Source organism: Papio anubis, chromosome 4 (genome assembly GCF_008728515.1).
Source record: "Papio anubis isolate 15944 chromosome 4, Panubis1.0, whole genome shotgun sequence".
In the NCBI taxonomy this organism is placed as follows: domain Eukaryota; kingdom Metazoa; phylum Chordata; class Mammalia; order Primates; family Cercopithecidae; genus Papio; species Papio anubis.
In genome coordinates this window covers 135,077,735-135,094,725 of record NC_044979.1, presented here as the reverse complement: position 1 = coordinate 135,094,725, position 16,991 = coordinate 135,077,735, and the positions used below count along the sequence as shown (strand labels likewise).

At 45.7% G+C, this 16,991-nt stretch overlaps 1 protein-coding gene across 4 annotated transcripts in view; it reads right to left on the bottom strand.

The window, feature by feature from the left end:
* LOC101022412 (general transcription factor II-I repeat domain-containing protein 2B) overlaps nucleotides 1-16,991 on the bottom strand; it is a 60,904-nt gene continuing 43,913 nt past the window's right edge. For 3 of the 4 annotated variants that reach the window (XM_031665454.1, XM_031665457.1, XM_031665456.1), the window contains 7 exons: nucleotides 14,217-14,273; nucleotides 12,414-12,479; nucleotides 10,135-10,212; nucleotides 8,287-8,370; nucleotides 6,826-7,009; nucleotides 5,561-5,589; nucleotides 1-1,678 (listed from right to left, as the gene is read on the bottom strand). In XM_031665454.1, coding sequence (XP_031521314.1) covers nucleotides 75-1,678; nucleotides 5,561-5,589; nucleotides 6,826-7,009; nucleotides 8,287-8,370; nucleotides 10,135-10,212; nucleotides 12,414-12,479; nucleotides 14,217-14,273 — 2,102 coding nt within the window. In that variant the 3' untranslated portion in view covers nucleotides 1-74. The remainder of the gene's footprint in view (nucleotides 1,679-5,560; nucleotides 5,590-6,825; nucleotides 7,010-8,286; nucleotides 8,371-10,134; nucleotides 10,213-12,413; nucleotides 12,480-14,216; nucleotides 14,274-16,991) is intronic. The other variant, XM_031665455.1, reaches the window with a different exon arrangement.

The following is a 16,991-nucleotide window of genomic DNA, read 5'->3' as shown; positions in this document are numbered from 1 at the left end:
TTTTGTCATCTCCTTTGGGCCTAGAAGACTCCAGCCCTTCCCACCATAGGGTCCTGCCAGGAGTTTTCTCTCTATCACGTTGTGATGTGCAGTACAGAGTCCCACTGGGAATCCTTTAACTGGGAGCAGTATTTTGTTTTGCTCAGTTTCATAATGGAGAAGAGCTGCTCGCAGATGTAGGTGCTCCCGAACATGGAGAGAACTTTTGCGCAGTGGTGCTTGTATTTCGGGTAGCTGCCCCAGAGGTACTTGTAGAATTCTGGTATTCCCACCTTGTCGTATTTCGTCTTCAGGACCGTGTTGCATTGCAGGTCGATCACCTCCATCTGGAGCTCCTCGTGCACACTGTCGATCTTCATGGAGAACGGGGAGCTGAACACAGCCAGTTCGCTTTCGTAGAGTTTGAAATCGGACAGCCTTTTCTGGAATTCAGCCTTGAGTTCCGCGATTTTGGGAATGTAGTTCAGGCCATCGCTTTCATTTCTGGAAACCGATTTCAGGGTGGGAAAGTGGGCCAGATTATTCCTCGCCAAATGAGTCTCCCAGAGGCACAGTTTTGCTAGGAACGCCCGGATCAAGTCATACATCTGCGTGACGATTTGGGAGTGCCCTTGGAGAGAGATGTTCAAAGTGTTCAGGTGCATCGTCATGTCAACCAAGAAGGCCAGGTCTCGGATCCAATCTATGGAGCTCAGTTGAGGCAGGGGTTTGCCTCTGGACGACATGAAGGAGTCGATTTCTTCCAACGATTCAAAAAATCTCTTTAGCACCAGCCCGCGACTGAGCCACTTAATCTCCGTGTAGTACAGGAGGCTACCATATTGGCTGTCCAGCTCATAGAGCAAGGTTGTGAACTCGCTGTGGTTCAGTCCCCGGGAGCATATCCAGTTCACGGAGTTTACTACCACGTCCATGACGTGGTCCATCTTCAGCTTCTGAGCACAGAGTGATTCCGGATGAATTATACAACAGAGGGACTTCAGTTCCGCACCCTTGCAGAACGTGGCCACCCTGCTCTTCAGTTTTGTGACAAGCCCGTTATTGGCATCCACCATCGCCGGGGTGCCAGTGGAGGCCACGCTTACTAATTTCGACCAGTCGATACAGAACTTTTTCAGACTCTTCTCAACACGCGAAAAGATCTCGTTTCCAGATTTTGTACCCGTCATGGGCACTGTGTCCAGAAGTTCTTCGGACACATCGAAGTTCTCATCGACGCCGCGGATGAAAATGGCCAACTGGGTGGTATTATTTATATCCGTGATCTCGTCGATTGCGATAGAATATGCCACAAAAGACCTGATTTTTTCACGTAACTTCTCCCATAAGTTCCCAGCCAGGTCCTCCACAGGCTGCACGGGGGATTTCTGGGTTGGACTTGCATTTGCCAACACTTGTTTTTGCTCGGGACACTCGGTGTCTGACGAGCCTAAGAGATACTTTCTGAGCCCTTTTTTCAGCTCGTGAAGCTTCTCGTCACGCATTCTTTCCGTATACTGGTCGTAGTGCTTGCTGTGGTTGGTTTGATAGTGGCGTCTTAGGTTATATTCTTTGGACACAGACATGCTTTGTTTGCATATGAGACATGTTGGAATATTCTGTACTTCCACGAAGAAATACGCTCTCTCCCACTTTTCTTGAAACACACGGCCCTCTTGGTCTATCTTTCGTTTTCCCACTTTTGACAGAGACAGGGAGACAAAAATATTTCACTTTTCTCTTAACGTTACTATGAGGAAAACAACAGCAAATGCTTGATGAGGCACGTGAGGGAGGAAGCGGGTGGGGCGGGGTGTGGTTAACAGGAGGGTGACCCACCCTGCAGAGAGGGACGGCTGACCCTCAACTCCAGCAAACTGCTGCCACGCCAGCTGTGGCCAGACGTCGTCTCAAAAAAAAAAAAAAAAAGAAAAAAGGAAAAGAATAAAAAGAAAACCAAAGTATTCTATTAAAATGCTCCATTCTTCTTCCCAAATGCATCTGACTTTTTTTTTTTTTTTTTGGGACGGAGTTTTGCTCTGTTGCCCAGGCTGGAGTGCAGTGGCCCAATCTCGGCTCAATGCAACTTCCGCCTCCCGGGTTCAAGCAATTCTTCTGCCTCAGCCTCCTGAGTAGCTGGGATGACAGGCGACCGCCACCACACCCACCTAAGTTTTGTATTTAGAGATGAGGTTTCACCATGTTGTCCAGGCTGGTCTCGAACTCCTGACCTCAGGAAATCCACCTGCCTCAGCCTCCCAAAGTGCTGGGATTACAGGCGTGAGCCACTGCACCCAGCCAGATCTTCAGGTTTTCTAAAGAAAACCTGAAGATTGACTTTTATGAAAGAGTGCCTGGTTTTTCAATGTTGGCCACTATTCCTTTTTTTTTTTTTTTTTTTTTTTCCCGAGACAAAGTCTCACTCTGTCATCCAGGCTGGAGTGCAGTGGTGTGATAATGGCTCACTGTAACCTGGAACTCCCTGGGCTCAGGCGATCCTCCCACCTCAGCTCCCCAGTTGCTGGGGCTACAGGCATGCACCACCACACCCAGCTATTTTTTCTTTCTTCTTTTTTTTTTGTAGAGCTGGAGTCTTGCCATGTTGCCCAGGCTGGTCTGAAACTCCTGGGCTCAAGCGATCCACCTGCCTTGGCCTCCCAAAGTGCTGAGATTACAGGAGCCACCATGCCTGGCCTCATCCTTATTTTTAAAAATACATGAGCCAAACAAAAGACACCTTTGATGAGGTTCAGCACATAGCTGTGCTTGTTACGTCCAGTTTAAACAGGAATTATTTGATAATATGTTTGCATTTTCTTTTTAGAGACAGGGTCTTGTTCTGTCACCCAGGCTGGAGTGTAGTGTTGCAATTATGGCTCTCTGCTGTCTCAAACTCCTGAGTTTAAGTGATCCTCCTGCTTCAGCCTGCCAAGTAGCTGGGGATACAGGTATGAGCCACTATGTCCAGCTAATTTTTAAATTTTTTGTAGAGATGGGGTTCTTGCTGTGTTGCCCAGGCTGGTCTCGAACTCCTGGCTTCAAGCAATCCTCTTGTCTTGGCCTCCAAAAGTCCTGGGATTATAGGCGTGAGCATTTTAACATATTTTCTCATTTGAGTCCCAAGAAAACTTTGAAATAACAGAGATGGAAATGAGCACAGAAAAGTCATATGATTTTTACCTACTGTGAGTCTCAGACGACAAGGGTGACAGCCACAGAACCACACAAAACTCATACATATAAGTGTGTTCAAGTGTACAGGGGCTAGTGTTTTAAAGAACCTGGCCACCCTTCAGGTAATCAAGGTATTTCCAGAGTACACATACATAAAAGTGCACCTTAAGAAACTCAGGCCCTGTACAGTGGCTCATGCCTATAATTTCAGCACTTTGGGAGGCTGAGGCAGGAGGATTGCTTGAAGCCAGAAGTTCAAGGCCAGCCTGGGAAATATAGCGAGACCCCGTCTCTCCAAAAAAAAAAAAAAAATTAGCTGGGCATGGTGGTGCTGTCCCAGCTACTCCGGAGGCAGAGGTGGGAGAATTGCCTGAGGGCAGGACTTCCAGGCTGCAGTAAGCTATGTTCACGCCACTGCACTCCAGCCTGGGCAACAGAGACCTTGTCTCTAAAAAAACCCCAATAATAATAATAATAACATAAATAAATAAAGCTATTATAAAAGATCAAAAAATCATTTAGCAATCAGATGCATTTGGGAAGAAGAATGGAGCATTTTAATAGAATACTTTGGTTTTCTTTTTTTTCTTTCTCTCTTTTTTTTTTTTTTGAGATGGAGTCTTGCTCTGTCGCCAAACTGGAGTGCAGTGGCACGATCTCGGCTCACTGCAACCTCCCACTCCCTGGTTCAAGTGATTCTCCTGCCTCAGCCTCCTGAGTAGCTGGGATTACTACTCATTAGTAGTAGTAATCCCAGTGGTGGCACGCGCCACCATGCCTGGCTAATTTTTGTATATCTAGTAGAGACAGAGTTTCATCATGTTGTACAGAAGGGTCTCCATCTCCTGACCTCATGATCCGTCCACCTCGGCCTCCCAAAGTGCTGGGATTACAGGCGTGAGTCACCACGCCCAGCCTACTTTGGTTTTCAAATGTTACATTAGGAGGTTCCCTGGTTGACTCACGCTCGTGAGAACACCTCTCCATATTCTACTTGACAGGATACTGATTCACTTGCAAGGGCTCCAGGGAAGATATTAAGAATATTTAACAGGGTGGGGGTGGGTAGGGAGAGGGAGAGCATCAGGAAGAATAGCTAATGGATACTGGGCTTAATATCTAGGTGATAGGTTGATCTGTGCAGCAAACCACCATGGCACATATTTACCTATGTTTAACAAACCTGCACATCCTACACATGTACCCTAGAACTTAAAATAAGTGTTGAAGGGGGAAAAAAAAAGAGAGAACATTTAAGTAGCAGAATGCCTGGGCATTGCTCAATCAGAACAGATGCTGAGCCGGGTGCGGTGGCTCACATCTGTAATCCCAGTACTTTGGGAGGCCAAGGTGGGTGGATTACTTGAGGTCCGGAGACCAGCCTGGCCAACATGGCTAAACTCTGTCTCTACTAAAAAATACAAAAATTAGCCGGATGTGGTGGCACACACCTGTCATCCCAGCTAATCGGAAGGCTGAGGCAGGAGAATCGATTGAACCTGGGAGGCGGAGGTTGCAGTGAGCCAAGATCGCGCCACTGCACTCCAGCCTGGGTGACAGAGCGAGACTCTGTCTCAACAACAACAACAAAAAAGAACAGATGCTAATCTCAGCACTGGAAGGGTTCTGGGGGGCCCCTGCTGTACCAGGTGGAATCCCTTTTGCTTCAGCACTGTAGGGAGGTCAAGCCAAAGTCTAGAGGTGGGGAGGTACTACAGCGGGGCTGGGGGCCAAACAGGCACTATTTATCAACTAACAGAGAGGAGATCGGTACTGTGATCCTGAGCGCAGCTGTGCGGGTGGCCTCAGGGGAGCCCCCGCCACATAGCACATTTGAATAGTATGCCACATCGGCCATGCGCAGTGGCTCATGCCTGTAATCCCAGCACTTTGGGAGGTAGAGGTGGGCAGATCACTTGAGGTCAGAAGTTCGAGACCAGCCTGGTCAACATGGCAAAAACATCTCTACTAAAAATACAAAAATTAGCCAGGCGTGGTGGCACGTGCCTATAGTCCTAGCTACTCAGGAGGCTGAGGCAGGAGAATTGCTTGAACCTGGGAGGGGGAGGCTGAGATTGTGCCATTGCACTCCAGCCTGGGTGACAGAGCAAGACTCGTCTCCAGAAAAAAAAAAAAAAAAAAAAGAATGTGCCACATCACACGTCACACTCATGGTGTGATATACATTATGCTTCTTCAGACTGTTGTATGAGAAAAAATGCCTGGTTAATCAAACTCAAGTAACAGAGTTATCTAACTTTATCACATGCAGGAAAAATAAAGCATGCATCAAAGGCCGTGTACTTGGGTCCCAGTCTCAAGGAAGCAAAGACCCTGAGCGCCCACCCAGACACTTCCCGCGGCCCAACATTGCCAGAACGTTCTTCTCACCATGCAGAATACTCACCATTACTGAGCTCAAGCCCTGGAAGCGGCCTGAAGAGAGAGACACATTGATAAATGCGACAAGCTCATGTTTCCTCTTTTGTCCACTTAGTTTTATTATTTTTTAAATTTTTACTTATTTATTTTTTTACAGAAGAATATTTATTTATTTATTTATTTTGTTTTTGTTTTTTTGAGACAGAGTCTCCCTCTGTCACCCAGGCTGGAGTGCAGTGGTGCGACCTCAGCTCACTGCAAGCTCCGCCTCCTGGGTTCAAACCATTCTCCTGCCTCAGCCTCCTGAGTAGCTGGGACTACAGGCACCCGTCACCACACTCGACTAATTTTTTGTATTTTTAGTTTCACCATGTTGGCCAGGCTAGTCTTGAACTCCTGACCTCAGGATATCTACCTGTAAAGGCGTGAGCCACTGCACCGAACTTTTTGTTTTTGTTTTTGTTTTTGTTTTGAGACGGAGTCTCACTCCATCACCCAGGCTGGAGTGCAGTGGTGTCATCTGGGCTCACTGCAACCTCCGCATTCCAGGTTCAAGTGATTCTCCTGAAGTAGCTGGGATTATAGGCACGTACCACTACACCCGGCTAATGTTTATTTTTAGTAGAGATGGAGTTTCACCATGTTGGCCAGGCTGGTCTCGAACTCCTGACCTCAAATGATCCACTTGCCTCAGCCTACCAGAATGCTGAGATTACAGGCCTGAGCTACCATGCCCGGCCTATTTATTTATTTTTGGAGATGGAGTCTCACTCTGCTGCTCAGGCTGGAGTGCATTGGCGCCATGTCAGCTCACTGCAACCTCCACCTCCCAGGTCAAGCGATTCTCATGCCTCAGCCTCCTGAGTAGCTGGGATTAGAGGCACCCGCCACCACACCCGGCTAATTTTTGTATTTTTTGTAGTGACGGGGTTTCACCATGTTGGCCAGTCTTGCCTCAAATTCCTGACCTCAGACGACCTGCCCACCTCAGCCTCCCAAAGTGCTGGGATTACGGGCGTGAACCACCGTGCCCGGCCCCACTTAGTTTGATTGGACAAACTTTTGCGGAGTGTTAACTCTATGCTAGGTGCTGTGTGAGCTAAAACTGGGACGGGCTGCCCGTGATCACCGAGGAAAAAGGACATGGATACATCTCAAGGAAGCAGAAGATGAAGAAGTCACTGCGGGAACAAACCCCCAGCCCAAGTCACGGGGCAGACATTCCTGGGCTGCCACGTGCCCACCTTGGGCAAGTCAGAGTTTCCAGATTCATTCTCTTGACTCACTTACCTGATGACTGTGAATTTGATAAACTCAGCTGCCTCCAAGATCCTCCTCATGGAACTGATTTCCAGGTAGCCGGGGGCCTTGAATACCACCCCCGGGGGCATGCCGTCAATCACCACACAGCCAGGGTTGAATGTGATCTTCCTGTAGGGAACTTTCACAGGGAAATCCACGCCAATTGCTTCACCTGTGACAGGATGAGCAGCATAAAACCAGCTGAGTTTGGCTGGGCGCGGTGGCTCACACCTGTAATACCAGCCCTTTGGGAGACTGAGGCGGGTGAATCACTTGAGGCCAGGAGTTCGAGACCAGCTATGGCTAACATGGCGAAACCCTGTCTCTACTAAAAATACAAAAATTAGCTGGGCGTGGTGGCGCATGCCTGTAATCCCAGTTACACGGGAGGGACCCAGGAGGCAGAAACTGCAATCAGCTGAGATCGCCCCACTGCACTCCAGCCTGGGAGACAGAGCGAGACCCTGCCTCAAAACAAAACAAAACAAAACAACAACAACAAAAACACAAATAAAACTAGCTGAGTTTGTTCCTTACATTTCCTAAACCAGAATTTAGAAGCATCAAATGACAATACTTATAATCAGTCATTATTATTTTCCAGTGGTACTACGATGTGTGAATATAATTTTAACATTTTCAAATTGGCATGGGTAGTAGGCAAACTCAGTTTCTCCATCCATTACACAGGGTTATCCTGGCGCCTACCTGAAAGGTTTTATGTGAGGATTAAATGATCAAACACATGTTGAGCACAAAAAATAATACGCAAGGTGAGCACTCAGTAAAATAAAGATAGCTATTATTATTATTGTAATTAGTCAATGCTACCACGCAAAAGCTCTTCTGTAAAAGACACATTGACTAATTTTTATCATAGCTCTTTCACAAAAAGATCAATTTCTTCTTCTTTTTTTTTTTTTCCCCTGAGACAGGGTCTTGCTCTGTTGCCCAGGCTGGAGTGCAACAGCGCGATCTCAGCTCACTGCAACCTCCACCTCCCAGTTTCAAGCGATTCTCGTGCCTCAGCCTCCTGAGTTGCTGGGATTACAGGCATGCACCACCACACCTGGCTAATTTTTTGTATTTTTAGTAGAGATAGGGTTTCACCATGTTGGCCAGGCTGGACTCGAACTCCTGGCCTCAAGTGATCCACCCACCTTGGCCTCTCAAAGTGCTGGGATTAAAAGCGTGAACCACTGCGCCCAGCCAAGATCAATTTCTTGTAAGATAAAGTAATTTTTTTTTTTTTTTTTTTTTTTAACAGACCTGGGGGTCACTTTGTTGCCCAGGCTGGTCTCAAACTCCTGGGCTCAAGTGATTCTCTAGCCTTGGCCTCCTGAAGTGCTGGGATTACAGGTGTGAGCCAATGCACCTGGCCAAGTATTCTTTTAAAAAGAAGTATTTTAAGTATATGAATTCTGGATATAAAAAGATATAAAAACTTACCAAATTTTCGGCTAAAGAGGTCATTAACTTGTTCTCTTAGCTGTTTAATCTTTTCAATGCTTGATAATCTTTCCTTCTCATTATCTAAAAATAATTAAACAAATAAACAAATCAAGGTTATTCATGTATTTTCTCCCAAGAGAGCTGTTGGGAGAAATGCCTGTTAGCCCCCGAGAAAGTGCTTTACCTGGATTGTTATTCAGTTTACTTTTAGCAATAATTAAGCATTTTGGAAATTTGGAAATGGAAGCCATTATAGATAATACAGAATTTTCCAAATCATAACCCTATATAAACATACTACATATTACTTTTAAGGAATATTTTCAATATCATACAAGACAAGGATGTTTACTTTCACCACCACTTTTCAGCCTTAAAATAGAAATCTTAGCCAATGAAATATGACAAGTAAAAGGAATAAGAGGTACTAGGATTAGAAGGAAAGGTATATTTTTGTTTTCTTTCTTTTTTTATTTTTCTTTTTTCTTTTCTTTTCTTTTTTTTTTTTTTTTTTTTTTTTTTTTTGAGGCTGAGTTTTGCTCTTGTCGCCCAGGCTGGTGTACAATGGTGCAATCTTGGTTCACTGCAAACTTCTGGGTTCAAGCAATTAATTGCACCCCTCCCAGATTCAAGCTATTCTTCTGCCTCAGCCTCCTAAGTAGCTGGGATTATAGGCGCCCACCACCACACCTGGCTAATTTTTGTAATTTCAGTAGAGACGGGGTTTCACCATGTTGGGCAGGCTGGTCTCGAACTCCTGACCTCAGGTAATCCACCTGCCTCAGCCTCCCAAAGTGCTGGGATTACAGGTGTGAGCCACCGCACCCAGTCTATTTTTCTTTGCTTTTTGTTTTTTAGAGATAGAGTCTCACTGTGCTGTGCAGGCTGGTCTCAAACTCCTGGGCTCAAGTGATCCTCCTGCCTCAGCCTCCCAAAATGCTGAGATTACAGGCACATGCCACCATGCCTGGCCCTTTTTTTGTTTTTATTTTTTAGATATTTTTCAACACTTTAAAACGTTATTTACTTTTGAATAACTAAAGCAATCACATGGCTCAACACTGAAGAAGAGTAATACACAGAAACATCTCAAATGTCTCTCTCCCATCCCTATCTCAGCTGTCAGTTTCCTTCCCTGGAGGAACTATGTTATTAGATTCTCTTGTATATTTCCAGATATATTTTACATACACATATTCAGAAAAGAAGACTATTATTATTATTATTATTTATTTTTTTGAGACGGAGTCTTGCTCTGTCACCCAGGCTGGAGTGCAGTGGCGCAATCTCGGCTCACTGCAAGCTCCGCCTCCCGGGTTCATGTCATTCTCCTGCCTCAGTCTCCTGAGTAGTTGGGAATACAGGCGCCCGCCACCATGCCTGGCTAATTTTTTGTATTTTTTAGTAGAGACGGGGTTTCACCGTGTTAGCCAGGATGGTCTCGATCTCCTGACCTCGTGATTCACCCATCTCAGCCTCCCAGAGTGCTGGGATTACAGGCGTGAGCCACCGCGCCCAGCAGGAAGATTATTAATGATGGGCAACAAAACATTTCACCTCTGTGGCCAATTCCAGTTCAGCCATAGCTGGTGCTTGGTGCTGCCTGCTCTGAGATGCATTTTCCAGGTAATGCCCGGGCTCGGCCAGGAGAAGCAAAATATCTGGTTAACAATGTCTGATACGAGCAAGATGCTTGGTGTGTAGCAACTTGCCGCATATTTTATATTCCCGAACTGTCATTTCTTAGTTGTCAGGGTGAACTAAGTGAAAAATGACAGGTCCAAGAGACCGCCCTATGTCAAAAAAGAATTCAGACAAAAGGAAAAATGTAACATTAGTCCATACCTGGAACAGTCACTTGAACGATGTTAAGATCTTCAACACCTGCTGCAGAGTTTGTAACACTGGATGAATTTGTGTTTCCTTAAAACAGAGGTTGAAATTTAGAATTTACCAGGAATAAAGCCAATTCGCCTTTAAATATGTCTAAGTACTGCTTTGATCAGAAGCCCAGACTGATTTTTTTTTTTTTTTGAGACAGGTTCTTACTCTGTCATCCAGGCTGGAGTGCAGTGGTATGATCCTAGCTCACTGCAGCCTCTACCTCCCATGGTCAAGTGATCCTCCCACCTCAGCCTTCTGAGTAGCTGGGACCACAGACATGTACCACCATGCCTGGCTAATTTTTTTTTTTTTTTTTTGAAATTGAGTCTATCGCCCAGGCTGGAGTGCAGTGGTGCGATCTCAGCTCACTGCAACCTCTGCCTCCCAGGTTCAAGCGATCCTCATGCCTCAGCCTCCTGAGTAGCTGGGATTACAGGAGCCCACCACCACCCCCAGCTACTATTTGTATTTTTTTAGTAGCGATGGAGTTTCACCACGTTGGTCATGCTGGTCGAGAACTCCTGACCTCAACTGATTCACCTGCCTGGGCCTCCCAAAGTGCTGGGATTACAGGTGTGAGCCACCACACCTGGCTCTAATTCTTGTATTTTTAGTAGAGATGGGGTTTCGCTGTGTTGGCCAGGCTGGTCTTGAACTCCTGGCCTCAAGGGATCCACCTACCTGGGTCTCCCAAAGTGCTGGGATTACCCAGGTGTGAGCCACCACACCCAGCTCTAATTTTTGTATTTTCAGTAGAGACGGGGTTTTGCCATGTTGGCCAGGCTGGTCTCGAACTCCTGGACTCAAGGGATCCACCCACCTGGGTCTCCCAAAGTGCTGGAATTACAGGTGTGAGCCACCACGCCAGCCCTAAATCACACTTTCAATTTCACTTCTTTTAGATACTTGCACTTAAACTGAGTTCACCAGCTGCAGGCCTGAGCGGTTACTTTTGATATCTGTCTGTCCACTCCAGTAGGAAAGGGGCTATGTGTGAGTGAATCGTCCTTTCCTTTCCATTCTCCCCGCTTATGTACCCTCCACCCTTCATTCTTTCCTTACTTGAACACAGCACAGACGAGGCCCAGTTGTGGGTCAGTGCTAATGTGAAAGACTTAAAAAAATTTTGTTTTAATTTTTATTTTTAGAGATGGAGTCTTGCTCTGTTGACCACACTGGAGTGCAGAGGCATAAACACAGCTCACTTCAGCCTCGAAATCCTGGGCTCAAGCGATCCTCCCACCTCAGCCTCCCAAGTAGTTGAGACTACAGGTGTGTGCCACCATGCCTGGCTAATATTTTTGTTAGTTTGTTTTGAGGCAGGATCTCACTCCCATCATGCGGGCTGGGGTATTGTGGCACAATTACAGCTCACTGCAGCCTCGACTTCCCTGGGCTCAGGTGATTGGCCCACCTCAGCCTCCCAAATAGCTGGGACTACAGGTGTGTGCCACCATGCCCTGCTAATTTTGTGTATTTTTAGTAGAGACAGGGTTTCACTATGCCCAGGCTGGTCTCAAACTCCTGGGATCAAGTGATCTGCCCACCTCAGCCTCCCAAAATGCTGAGATTACAGGCATGAGCCACCATGCCTTGCCTAATTTTTTTTACTGTTTATTTTTTGCAGAGATGGCGTCTCACTATGTTGCCCAAGCTTATCTAGAACTCCAGGGTTCAAATGATCCTCTTGCCTTGGCCTCACAAAGTCACAAAGTGCTGGGATTACAAGCATGCACCATCACGCCTGGTTATTATTTTTCTTTTCTTTCTAATTTTTTTGCACAGCTAATTATGTTGTGGCCCTAATGGGAATATGGGCTGCTCTATTATATATACACACATTAGAGATTTCAATCTCTTCCTCACAATTTGGTTTTTTTTTTTTTTTTTTTTAGATGGAATCTCGCTCTGTCACCCAGGCTGGAGTGCAGTGGTGAGATCTCGACTCACTGCAACCTCCGCCTCCCAGGTTCAAGCGATCCTCTTGCCTCAGCCTCCCAAGTAGATGGGACTACAGATGTGTGCCACCATGCCTGGCTAATTCTGTGTTTTTAGTAGAGACGGGGTTTCACCGTGTTGTCCAGGCTGGTCTCAAACTCCTGGGCTCAAGCAACACACCTGCCTTGGCCTCCCAAAGTGCTGGGATTACAGGCTTGAGTCACTGAGCTCAGCCATCCTATTCGCAATTAATCCTGTTAGAATGAAAATCATACTTGGCAATGGCGCGTTTGGCAACTAACCTTCGATTTTCACCTCGGCTTCAGGGTCCTCATTTGGTTCTTCTGAAGGCACCAGAGGAGTGGAATCTTGAAAAAAAAATTTCTAAAATGACATTCATTATTAAGTATTCTCCTCATATTCCAACACATTACTGCTCCTATACCAAAAAAGTAGCTTATCTTGGCATTTTAAATACATTTCATATATAATAAACATAATTTTAATTTTATAAGCAATAATAATAGGATAATAAACAGTAACTGAGCCGGGCACGGTGGCTCACACCTGTAATCCCAGCACTTTTGGGAGGCCAAGGTGGGCGGATCACTTGAGGCCAGGAGTTGAAGACCAGCCTGGGCAACATGGTGAAACCTCATCTCTACTAAAAATACAAAAATTAGCCAGGTGTGGTGGCACATGCCTGTAATCCCAGCTACTCAGGAGGCTGAGGCAAGAGAATTGCTTTAACCTGGGAGGTCGAGGCTGCAGTAAGCTGAGGTTGCAACACTGCACTCCAGCCTGGGTGACGGGGTAAGACTGTCTCCAAAACAAACAAAAACAAAAACAAAAACAGGATCATTTTGGTAATCCGTGTGTTACTATCTCTCTAAGGCAGATACACAACTAAAAGTAAGGCCACAATGCCTGTAAATGGACGAAGATGTCCCATGCCTCTAGGTTTGGGAAGAAAATCTTTATTATTATTATTATTATTATTATTATTATTATTATTTGAGACAGTCTCACTCTGTCACCTAGGCTGGAGTGGAATGGTGTGATTTCAGCTCACTGTAGGCTCCTCCTCCTAGTTTCAATCAATTCTCGTGCCTCAGCCTCCAGGGTAGCTGGGATTACAGGTGCCTGCCACCAAACCTGGCTAATTTTTGTATTTTTAGTAGAGACGGAGGTCTCACCATGTTGGCCAGGCTGGTCTTGAACTCCTGATTTCAGGTGATCTGCCCACCTCAGCCTCTCAAAGTGCTGGGATTACAGGCGTAAGCCACCATGCCCAGCCCTTTTTTCAATTATTAATTTTATCTTGGACATACATAAACCACCTTAGGAATTTAGGCTTTATTCATATGATGCTCAAGATTTATATATGAATGGAGGGAAGTATTATCAAATTTTACTTCTAATGCAAGAATTTCCTAAAATATTACTCAACTCTGTCCAAAAGTATTCTGTCATGCCATGCAAAAGACAAAGCAACAAACAGCAAGTTAACTTCCATACTCAGGTGCTTTAAGTAGAATTACTCTGTGTTTTATAACATCACAGATCAGAAGTACAAGAAGAGATAGAGCCCTTATTACTATATCTTAGGACAAGAACTCAACCATTAATAGTTTTCTGAGAAGACAGGCATGCCAGGAAATCACCTTCTTTATTATATATAACTTGCATGTATAAAAGAGTATGTTCTCTGTAAAATGCTATAAACTTTCAGCTGGGCATAGTGGCTCACGCTTGTAATCCCAGCACTTCGGGAGATAGAGGCGGACGGATCACTTGAGGTCAGGAGTTCGAGACCAGCCTGGCCAACATGGTGAAACCCCGTCTCTACTAAAAATACAAAAATTAGCCGGGCGTGGTAGCAGGTGCCTGTAATTGCAGCTACTCAGGAGGCTGAGGCACATGAATCGCTTGAACCCAGGAGGCAGAGGTTGTAGTGAGCCGAGATCGTGCCACTGCACTCCAGCCTGGGTGACAGAGTGAGGCTCCGTCTCAAAAAAAAAAAAAAGAAAAAGAAAGAGTATGTTCTTTGTAAAATACTATAAACTTTTTTAAAAGAGAGAGAGAGGATGCTGCATTTTTCTAACCTTCCATTGGTAATTCCATTTCTATTACTTCATTGCTTGTGGAAGAAGGGTGGCTTCCTGAAAGAAAAATAAATAATATAGAACAAAGGGAGAAATATAAAAATGAAAAAAGAAATCACTGAATACAATGCAAACAATTCAATATCCACACAGGAATACACTTGAAATACTTCTGCCCCTTGAAATAAAACTGGCTGCGCACGGGGGCTCACGCCTGTAATCCCAGCACTTTGGGAGACGGAGGCAGGTGGATCACCTGAGGTCAGGAGTTGGAGACCAGCCTGGCCACCATGGTGAAACCCCGTCTCTATTAAAAATGCAAAAATTAGCTGGGTATGGTGGCAGGCACCTCTAGTCCCAGCTACTCAAGAGGCTGAGGCAGGAGAATCACTTGAACCCAGGAGGCAGAGGTTGTAGAGAACCGAGGTCACACCACTGCACTCCAGCCTGGGCGACAAGAGCAAGACTCCACCCCCCCCAAAAAATATAAATAAATAAATAAACCTCAACCAAATGATCCTTTGTTTACTTTTTTATTATTTTATTTTGGAAAATTTGAAACATACCAAAGCACAGAGATCACACAGTGAAGCACCCACGACCACCAGCCCATGTAACCTTGTTTTATCTGTACCCACCCCACCCCTGTGCCCACTGGGTGGGTAAAGGGAAGTCCCAGCGGTCATAGAATTCCATGTGGTAATACCGTAGAACGAATAAGTAAGACATAAGGGCCTGTCTTCCTTTTGCATTACCACAATATCACGATTACCCTCAAAATTAACAATCGTTCTTCATCCCCGTCTGATATCTAGTCATTGTTTAAATTTCCCTAGTTGTCTATTTATTTATTTATTTATTTAGAGACAGGGTCTCACTGTGTCACCCGGGCTAGGATGCAGTGGCGTGATCTTGGCTCACTGCAACCTCCACCTCCTGGGCTCAAGAGAGTCTCCCACCTCAGCCTCCCAGGTAGCTGGGACTACAGGCACATGCCACCATATCCGGCTAATTTTTTTTTTTTTTTTTGAGACGGAGTCTCACTGTGTCTCCCAGACTGGAGTGCAGTGGCCGGATCTCAGCTCACTGCAAACTCCGCCTCCCGGGTTTACGCCATTCTCCTGCCTCAGCCTCCCGAGTATCCGGGACTACAGGAGCCCGCCACCTCGCCCGGCTAGTTTTTGTATTTTTTAGTAGAGATGGGATTTCACCGTATTAGCCAGGATGGTCTCGATCTCCTGACCTCGTGATCCGCCCGTCTCGGCCTCCCAAACTGCTGGGATTAGAGGCTTGAGCCACCGCGCCTGGCCTACTCAGCTAATTTTTAAAATTTGTTTGTACAGACAGGGTCTCCTGTGTTGCCAAGGCTGATCTTGAACTCCTGAGCTCAGACAATGTGCTCACCTCGGCCTCCCAAAACACTGGGATTAGAGGTGTGAACCACCATGCCCAGCACATAAATGTCCTTTTTTTTTTTAAAGTTTTTATTTGGAAAATGTGTTTTATGTTTTATTTTATTATTTTTTGTATTTATTTTATTTGTAGACAGTCTTACTCTGGTGCCCGGGTCGGAGTGCGGTGATATGATCAGGATTTCCTGCAGCCTGGACCTCCTGTGCTCAAACAATCCTCCCACCTCAGCCTTCTGAGTAGCTGGGACTATAGGCACGCAGCACTAAACCTGGCTAATTTTTATTTATTTATTTGAGACAGAGTCTCACTCTGTCACCCAGGCTGGAGTGCAGTGGTGCAGTCTTGGCTCACTGCAACCTCTGCCTTCCAGGTTCAAGCAATTCTCCTGCTTCAACCTCCTGAGTAGCTGGGACTACAGGTGTGCGTCACCACGCCTGGCTAATTTTTGTATTTTTAGTAGAGACAGGGTTTCACCATGTTGGCCAGGCTGATCTCCAACTCCTGACCTCAAGTGATCCACCCGCCTCGGCCTCCCAAAGTGCTGGGATTACAGGCGTGAGCCACTGTGCCTGGCTAATTTAATACTTTTTTTGTAGAGATGGGGTCCCACTGTGTTGCTTAGGCTGGTCTTGAACTCCTGGGCTGAAGCAATCCATCTGCCTCAGCCTCCCAAGTGATCCCAAGGCACTTTTCCCAGTGCCTGGACCGGAAACTTCAAATTTACAGAAAAGTTGCAAAAATAAAAGAGTATAAAGATCCATGTACCTTTTGCCCGGATCACACAATGTTAACATTTTACCCCGTTTCCTTGATCATCAGGATGTCTTTCCCTCCCTCCCTCCCTCCCTCTCCTCTCCTCTCCCCTCCATCTGTCATCTATACAGGTGTATATACACACACTTTTTAATATTTTTCCTGAACCATTTGAGGAAAGTTACAAACATCATAGGCCTTGATCTCTAAATAATTCAGTGACTGTTTCCTAAGAATAGGGACATTCCTTTACACAATCACAATAAAGCTTTTAAAACCAGGACATTTAGCTGCAAGACGACACCTGGATCCGTTTTATCATGGGTATTGCAACTTTCTCAGCTGACTCGAATGTCCTTTAGAGCTTTTCTCCTTTCAGTACAGGAGCCAGTTTAGGGCAAGGTAGTGTTTCCAGTTGTCGTGTCTTTTAAATCTCCTTTAATCAGGAATGGTTCCATAGTCTATCTTTGTGTTTTATAACATTGACATTTTTTTTTTTTTTTTTTTGAGACAGAGTCTCGCTCTGTCGCCCAGACTGGAGTGCAGTGGCCGGATCTCAGCTCAGTGCAAGCTCCGCCTCCCGGGTTCACGCCATTCTCCTGCCTCAGC